The sequence below is a fragment of the Brachycentrus maculatus genome, unplaced genomic scaffold (assembly GCF_059751285.1).
Source record: "Brachycentrus maculatus isolate JH-2025_06_01 unplaced genomic scaffold, ASM5975128v1 h1tg000469l, whole genome shotgun sequence".
Classification (NCBI taxonomy): Eukaryota; Metazoa; Arthropoda; class Insecta; order Trichoptera; family Brachycentridae; genus Brachycentrus; species Brachycentrus maculatus.
The window spans coordinates 598,673-608,333 of NW_028281216.1; the positions used below are offsets into that span (position 1 = coordinate 598,673).

A 9,661-nucleotide genomic window follows, 5' to 3' on the forward strand; every position below is an offset into this window, starting at 1 on the left:
TGGAAAACAAATCAAATAGAAAGCACACATTGCCTTCGATGCCTCGTAAATGCCCAGATTTCCATATTCTTCTTCATCTTTGATGAGATGTCAAAAAATCATTTGAAAAATTACTCCTATAATTGGAGATAATCCAAATTTGTTAACAAGTATTTGAACACACTCAAAATGTTGTAAATTTTGTGGTTAGTCATTTTTACTTCTATGTCTACCGGTTTCGAGACGTGCTCATCACTTCATCAGGACTCTGTAGTCCATGTCAGACCTCTGCTTTCGAGCCGAGGCATGTTTATTCTGCAACCCCTAGTGCATGTTGGTCCTCGGGTCGACCAAAATCACATGTGATAAACATTTTGTGTAGTTGTAAGTGTGTGAATAGTGCTATGGTGGTGTGTAGTATTGTTTGCATGCTATTATAGTGATTGTCCTGACGAAGAAAGGGGTACGTCTCGAAACCGGTAGACATAAAAATCTCGGTGAGTGGCTAAATACTAATATTACTAACATTTTTGTAAAAATATAAAAGTGGATTGAACTGAATTGAATCAAAATTAATTCTCCTTGGCATTCATCGTTCACTTTGTGTAATACCACTTCAAAAATAATTTATACATTAATTCATATGAAAAAATATTTTTATACGAAATCAATTTCAAACATTAGACAAAACCCATATCAATGAATGTTTGAAATACTCCGGTAAAACGAGTTTTGTAGCGGTTTGATGATTGCTTGTTTACAAATCTCACGTCTTCCAATACAAGGTTGTCTTTTAGTAAAAATTCATCTATGTCGGGAATGTCTTCCGCTTCACCTAAAACAGCTGGTAATAGTAATAAAGCTGTGAATAGTCCATACGGCATAAACTTCTTCAAATGCTCTTTGAATATCCGTCTCGGGTAGTGGTCTTCTATGTCGCATTTCATGTAGTGTAAGCTCTTGGCTAAACTCTTGTAATAGTGGTCCATCAGGGAGTCGAAGTGATCTCTCCTCGTTTCGTAATCAGTGCTGGAGAAGATCATGTACACTATGTCCGTGATTGGAGAAGCATGACGAGTCACTTGCCAATCAACCAGGATCACATCTATTGGCTCGTTGTCCTAAAATTAAAGGAAATACCTGTTATCATTGACATAAAAGGGAAAACGAGAATATTAAGCTGATTCCGATTAAGAGGAAATATAATCTTCTCCGCGCAAGGACGTGATACGCTTTTCGTCTAGACTCTCGAGTCTAAACCATAGGTTGGCTAGGGAGACATTTTGCGTGATACTAGAGGCCTTAGGTTATAAAATAGACGACTGAAAAGTGGACAATATGTTTGTATTCTTGCCCTCTCTGTAAGAGGATATTCTGGCAATTTTGTCTGTTGAATTGGCCAAATATTTTAGCAGGGGGTGCTAGACCAAAAAAGTTTGAGAACTTGTGGTCTAGACCTTTCTTCTATCGAAAATTAATGCAGAGAATACATTAAAATGTACCCATCGGAAAATTAACTGTCACGCAGAAAGATCATGTGTGCTCTCAAGAGGTTTTTGAGAATTTCACAGATCATTATATTTATTAAAAAAATGGGATAATTATTATAAAGGCGAGTGGTATAGGCATTTAGATATTTTCCTCTAAAACTAAAAAAGATAATGGATTTTTGTTTCTCTTTTAGATAATTTTTTTTTATTAGCAAAGCTTGTACCAATATAATTTTACTATACCACATATCGCTCACTCCTTTCAAGAACATCATAAATCAAAAATCGTCAATTTTCAGTTGTGCACGTTTTCGGAATGCCCAGAAAATGTACTATATCCCAGCAAAACAGGGATATTTTTAACTTAATATTTACCCGCTACAGGAAAGAAAGTGTTGTTTTTGCATTTTGAAAAAAATGTATTGTTTAATTATTTTTTTAAGCGTACTAAATATTTTTCAAATGGAGAAAAAACCTTCAGGTTTTACCTAAGAAGATCTGTTGCACAGTAAAAAGTTCAATAAGTGGCTTGATATTTATTTTTAATACATTGTATAATATTTTTAAACTTTAAAAACGTTCTCCTGAAAAATCAAGTTTTTTTTATTTATGACGTTCTTGAAAGGAGTGAGTGATATGTAAATATATATTATTGTTAAGAAATAGTCGTATGTTCACATGTTCATTGTTCAAGTCCCAAAAGAAATTACTAAATGTTTACACACATATATATATATATATATATATATATATATATATATATATATATATATATATATATATATATATATATATATATATATATATATATATATATATATATATATATATATGTATATATATATATATATACATACATATATATATATATATATATATATATATATATATATATATATATATATATATATATATATATATATATATATATATATATATATATATATATATATATATATATATATATATATATATATATATATATATATATATATATATATATTGTATATTGTTTGAACTGTGTAAGAAATACACAAATAAAAATAATTCTGGTTAACACGCAACGCCGTACCTGATAATATTGTAATCGACCTCATTTCGATCATTAGATTATGATAAATAAAATAAAAATAGATAATTATCAATCATAAGTTTGATACTATATTGTTGATAATAGTAAAATTCCAGGTTTACCTTATATCGAAATAACATGTTGTTGTTCCAGTAATCCCCATGACACAGTACAGAGTATGGTTTTGCAGACTCCGGGTCGACGTAAAAATCTATTTTACTCATGGTGTCGGCTGTGAATTTGGCTAGTTTATCTGCCCAGACCGGGTCATCCCATACAGCCAAAGCCCTTTCCTGAGCTATGCCAAAGTATTCTGAGAATGCTCCGTAACCCCCAATTCCTCCGACGTGATTCGTTAGTTCTTGAAACTGATCCGGTTCCGTTTTTTTCAAAACAAATGACAATGCGTGAAAACTGGCCATGTTTCTTAGAACTAATTTCAGATGCTGAATATCTAATGCTTCCCGTCTGTTGGTCATTTTGAAGTCTTTGAGATGTAGGTCTTCTAAGATCAGGTATTCTTTTAATTTTTCCGAACTGGCTTCGTAGCATTTGACCGGTGTAAACTTTTCCGAATCGGGAATTCCGAAGGAATCTTGTAACATGCTCAATTTTGGAAACACCTCCTTATATGCGTAGACTTCCGTGTAATAGACTATGTCTAAAGGAAACTTTTCTCTCATTATTTCAGATATCGGAGGGACCTTTACAATCAAGCTCAGTTGCGATTCTTTTCCATCATTTTTCACTCCATTTACTTTGATTCTGCAAAGCATCCCAAGAAAGTTTTCTCCTTTATCAGACGCAGATGTAGCACTCACTGTGAACTTTTGAAGCCCTTCGCGCTGTATGACGTCGTTTAAGGCAATTTTCATATGCCCGGTATTGAGAAACTCCATTATTTCGTCGTTATTCATAATGGTACTTCCCGTTAGCGGCGAAAACAAGAATGTGATTTGAATATGCCTAAATATTTTTTATAACTTTTATCACTTTGCCTACCTTGAGTGTGTTTATGGAATTTTGTTTATGCAGGCTGTACGGCGCTTATAATCTTAGCACTAAGATACTGAGTAACTCACAACGGAACAGCACGGGACTAACTGACAAACCAATCTGTTTTTCACACCGGTATTATGCGGAGTTGACTGCAATCGTCATTTGAATTTGACATACTTACGCTGCGTTTCGTTTCTTTTCGTCAATCAATCAATATATTTACATGTCCGATTTTTTGATGTTAATGTTATCGAAAAAAAATAATTTTTACGATATTTTGAATAAATCTTTTTATATACCATTAATAGAAAACTGATTAAAAAATATGCATCAAGTCTTTTCTAGAACCAATACAATTAGGAATGAATCTGTGAAAAGGGATTTCAGATTTATTACTTTACAAAAAAAAATCAAAAGATGGTGATGGGAACTGGCATGTGGATAATTCTTAATATGACATTTAATAGCACTTTTGACTAACCAACATATTTCGAAATTATTTATTTATTTAACTAATAATTTTTATGATTCGTATTACATTTCTCCATGAAACTATAATTTATTATATATAATAAAATTACAACTATATAGTTTTTTCAAACTTATTTTAAGTGACCAGTGATCGGGTTTTGTCGTTACCGACATCATCAAACTGGTGGCAGGCTAGACAAATGTTATATACGCAACAAGGCAGAGGTTGAAACCCATGATTTTATGTAATTGTTCTGAACAAATTAATTTAAACTCATAATAGTCATGTCGATATATTATTTTAGAATAATTTGATAAAATTGAGTCTTAGTAATTCATTTTCGTACAATAATAGCGAAATGTGTGGCCATATTTCGTAGCAGAATACTATTTGAGATATTCTTTAAACTTCTAATTTTGAATTATCACTTTGTTCTTGCAAATGAGTGGAGGCTTATATAAATGGTATAATCATTTTAAAATACTATTTGAGAAATATGCTGTAAAATTCTAAATTTGAATTATCACTCTGTTCTTGAAAATGAGTGGAGGCTTATATAAATAGATACAATCATTTCACAATACTATTTGAGAAATATGTTTTAAAATTCTAAATTTGAATTATCACTTTGTTCTTGAAAATGAGAGGAGGCTTATATAAATAGATACAATCATTTCACAATACTATTTGAGAAATATGTTTTAAAATTCTAAATTTGAATTATCACTCTGTTCTTGAAAACGAGTGGAGGCTTATATAAATAGATACAATCATTTCACAATACTATTTGAGAAATATGTTTTAAAATTCTAAATTTGAATTATCACTTTGTTCTTGAAAATGAGTGGAGGCTTATATAAATAGATACAATCATTTCACAATACTATTTGAGAAATATGTTTTAAAATTCTAAATTTGAATTATCACTCTGTTCTTGAAAACGAGTGGAGGCTTATATAAATAGATACAATCATTTCACAATACTATTTGAGAAATATGTTTTAAAATTCTAAATTTGAATTATCACTTTGTTCTTGCAAATGAGTGGAGGCTTATATAAATGGATACAATCATTTCTAAATACTATTTGTGAAATTCGCCTTAAAACTCTAAATTTGAATTATCGCGTTTTTCTCATAAATGAGTGAAGCTTTTTAAATGGTTACAATCATTCCAAAATACTATTAGAGATATAAATTTTCATATTGTTATGGCAATTATTTTTTGACATCTCATCAAAGATGAAGAAGAATATGGAAGTCTGGGCATTTACGGGGCTGACGACCGTCATAGGCTGGTTTAAGTGATCACTTTACACACGTGTAACATTCACCAATTCTACCCATTATTGACAACCACACTACTCAAATTCTTGGAATTTCTTTATATTTGAACCAATTTAGAAACCTTGTTCTTGAATCACTAGAACTTCACTAGAGACATCTATTGGTGAGATGTAAAGAAATTTGTTATGGCAAACTTCACTAGAGACATCTATTGGTGAGATGTAAAGAAATTTGTTATGGCAAATTAGCGAAATTTTATCAATGCATTAAATTTATCAAATATTGGCCTAAATTTATCGATAATGATGTATGAAGTGTAATTTATTACTCTTATCATCCATAATATGAAATAATAAAAAAATTGATGATCGAAAATAATAATAATTTTTTGATAAGAATGATGGGCCACATTTTGACAGTCATCGTGAAAGTGTTCATTTTAATTTAATTTATCTGATTTACTGATTAAAACAATCGATCAAAAATCCGACTTCACGATTATAGAATGTCAAGCTTTGTTTATACATATTTATAGAATTGAAAATGAAAATAATATGTTGCTAAATTTCGCATTTCTTTCGGTAAATTATCCGAATTCTCTTTCAATCTAGAAAATTATATCTACTCATTATGTTTCAAAATCATTTTGACTATTTAGCCCACACGGCATTACGATCCATATACATAATTATATATATATGTATATATATATATATATATATATATATATATATATATATATATATATATATATATATATATATATATATATATATATATATATATATATATATATATATTTATGTACATATATATATATATATATATATATATATATATATATATATATATATATATATATATATATATATATATATATATGTATGTGTGTGTGTGTGTGTATGCGTGTATGAGTTTACATATTTGTATTTAAATAGAACTAAAATTCACTGGTCGAATAAAATATGAATATTTGGAAAAAACTATGTATGTAGTTGTTATTTTATTATATATTATAAATGCAGTTACACCAAGCCATGTCTGTACAAAACTTCAATCTAATAAATACATTCTCATTATTTATACATTTAAAATGTGGAATTATCGTACAATAATAAAAACGTTTTTAAGTGGTCACTTTGTAGCACACAAATGAAATTTTTCCATAGTAAATATAACTATTTACAAAAATCTATTGTCAAGCGTTTCCATACATTGAATATGTATGGAATATGTTTGTACAGTGTGTCGGGTTATGGTCCCGTGGTTAGTGTCGCGTTAGAGTTTCTCGGTTCGAGCCCACTCTACCACAGTTTGATACCTATTTCTAATAATGAGCTGCTTAGGCTCACATAAATAGTATGAATTTGAAGTAATTTTGTAAATAATAAAAACATAAGCTAAAAAGTGGTATTTACCATGTAAAAAAATATTTATTTGTATATTATTACTAATGCGTAAAGGCAACTATCCGTAACTCAAGTTGCGGCTGTTTGGCATAATATGGCTCAGAGCATTCTTATAATTGGCTACAATCAAAGATTTGCTCTATCCCTTTTCTTTACTGAGATATTCATTATCCAAGTAGCCGCAAAATTGTATAAATTTGATACATATATAATGTATTGGCGAAAAGCATCATTTTAAGTTTACTATAAACGCGTTTATTCAAAACTACTATTTTTAACTTGCAGCTATTTGCCTTTGCACATTAGATTAGCTATATTAGTTACTTATATCATATTCATATCCATAAATGTCTGGAACACGCCTGTCAAACGGATTTTAAAACGGCTCGAAGAGTCTTTATTGACGAATTCCACATCACTCAGAGTCAATTCATTCGGATCTTTCGAGAACATGGCATCCATGTCGGGAATGTCTTCCGCTTCTCCCAATACTATCGGTAGCAGCATAAATCCCATGAAAAGTCCGTAGGGCAGGTACGTTTTCAACTGCTGTTCGAAGATCGCCTTCGGATAGACCTCCTCCACGTCACAGTCCATGTAGCTCAGGTTCCTGGAGAGACTCTCGTGGTAGAAGTCCATCAGGTATTGGAAGTGCTCCTTCCTGGTCTCGTAATCCGACCCTGCGAAGATCATGTAGGCTATGTCGGTAACTGGTGATGAATGACGACACACCTGCCAATCTAACAGCATCGCGTCAACTGGTTCATCGTTCTGCGAATAAATAAATTATCCAAATTATGTATGTAAAAAGAACTCCAATACATTTATCTATCATTTTTGAACACCTGCGTAAGACGTAAATTTACTCCTGTGGATAAAACGTTGAGATGCAAGTGTCACGCTACATCCATTTTGTTTAATTATATACATACAAATATATATATATATATATATATATATATATATATATATATATATATATATATATATATATATATATATATATATATATATATATATATATATATATATATATATATATATATCTTCAAACCCTTATCCGCACCCCAATGGTGCATAGGGCACTGCATCATATAAACGCAGTGTTATCTTGATCGTAAACACATAAAGGAAAGGTGATCAGCCCTCCGCTTCAGGTACCAGTCCAGGGTAATGATGAATAAATATAACAGTGAAAAAATCAATTTAATTTAATTACCCCCCCTGGGAATCGAACCCGGGACCTCCAGAACGGTAGCCAAGTATGCTGACCATTACACTACGGAGGCGGTATATATATATATATATATATATATATATATATATATATATATATATATATATATATATATATATATATATATATATATATATATATATAAATAAAATATATATATATATATATATATATATATATATATATATATATATATACATATATATATATGTAAATATTTAGGTATATTATTTTATGATATTTATTTTCTTACCTCGAACCGAAACAGTAAATTGTTATTCCAAAAGTCTCCATGGCAAATTACGGTATAAGGTTTTATAGAGTCTATCTTCAAATACGACTCTAGCATTTCCATCGTATTTTCTGTGAATTTTGCAACCCGCTCCTTCATAATAGGGTCATCCACCACTGACAATCCCCTCTGCTTGGCCAAATCAACGAATGTCGCAATCGTAGCGAAGTCTTTGAAACCGCCAACATGCTTCGTGTACTCTTCGAACCTCTCGGGATTTTGCTTCTTCGCCGTGAACGACAGGGCGTGGAAGCTTGCCATGCGTTGAAGAACCACCTTCAAATGCTTGAGGCTCAGTGCCTGTCTTCTGTTGGCCATCCTGTAACCCTTGGCGCGCATGTCATCGAGGACGAGATACTCCTTTAAGGTTTCTGATTTAGCCGCGTAACATTTGATGAATTTAAACTTTTCCGATTCGGGCATCTTGAACTTGTCCTGGATGGCGCACAGTTCTGGAAGCGCTACGTTGTACATGTAAACCTCCGTTTTGTACACTTCATCAACGGGAAACTTTTCTCTCACTATCTCCAGTTGAGGAGGAATTTTAAGTATAATGCTAAGTTCTCCTTTTTCGCCGTCATTTTTGACACCTTTAATCTGTATTCTGTATAGAAATCCGATGTAGTTCTCTCCCGCGGGAATGGCTGGCGTGATATCCATCGTGAAATTCTTAAACTGTTCTTTTCTTATTAAATCGTGAACAAGATCCTTGAAGAAATCATTTGGTAACTCGATATTATCCACAGTTGCCATGATGACAATCAAAACAAAATTTAGGAAATGTTTACGTTACACAAAGGCGTGTCCACACTATCGCAGATTCATAAAATCAAACAGTTACACAACGAACGTGCGAACAGCTGCAGGCAAAGACTTGAGACGTACTGAAGCACAAATATTATCGTATGAATGCTAAATACGGATCAGCTAGAACATTAGAGCTCGTTCAAGCTATACCCCCTCTTTGTTTCTACCGGTAATTTGCCTAGAGTACCTACCTGGAGTATCTACCCTAGGATACGTAATTAAGAACGTCAAAAATTAAAAATCGCCAATTTTCAGTTGTGCATGTTTTCGGAATGCCCAGAAAATGTACTATATCCCAGCAAAAGCGGAATATTTTTAACTTAATATTTACCCGCTACAGGGCAGAAAGTGTTGTTTTTGCATTTTGAAGAAAAGGTATTGTTTAATTATTTTTTTAAATTTACTAAATATTTTTCAAATGGAGAAACAACCTTCAGGTTTTACCTAAAAAGATCTGTTGAATAGTAAAAAGTTCTATAAGTGGCTTGATATTTATTTTTAATATTTTGTATTATATTTTTAAACTTTAAAAACGTTCTCCTGATAAATTAAGTTTTTTGTTTTATGACGTTCTTGAAAGGAGTGAGCGATGTGTGTTCTGCGATTGGCCGTTAAATA

General features: G+C 31.3%; 1 protein-coding gene across 1 annotated transcript; it reads right to left on the reverse strand.

The window, feature by feature from the left end:
- Positions 1–526: 526 nt before the first annotated feature.
- On the reverse strand, positions 527–9,104 carry LOC148302269 (uncharacterized). Its single transcript, XM_088271893.1, has 4 exons — positions 8,198–9,104; positions 7,039–7,478; positions 2,664–3,507; positions 527–1,100 (listed from the first exon to the last, which is right to left on the reverse strand). The coding sequence occupies exons 1-4, from the start codon at positions 8,987–8,989 to the stop codon at positions 660–662; spliced, it is 2,517 nt and encodes an 838-aa protein (XP_088128019.1). The 5' UTR covers positions 8,990–9,104; the 3' UTR covers positions 527–659.
- Between the last annotated feature and the right edge of the window lie 557 nt (positions 9,105–9,661).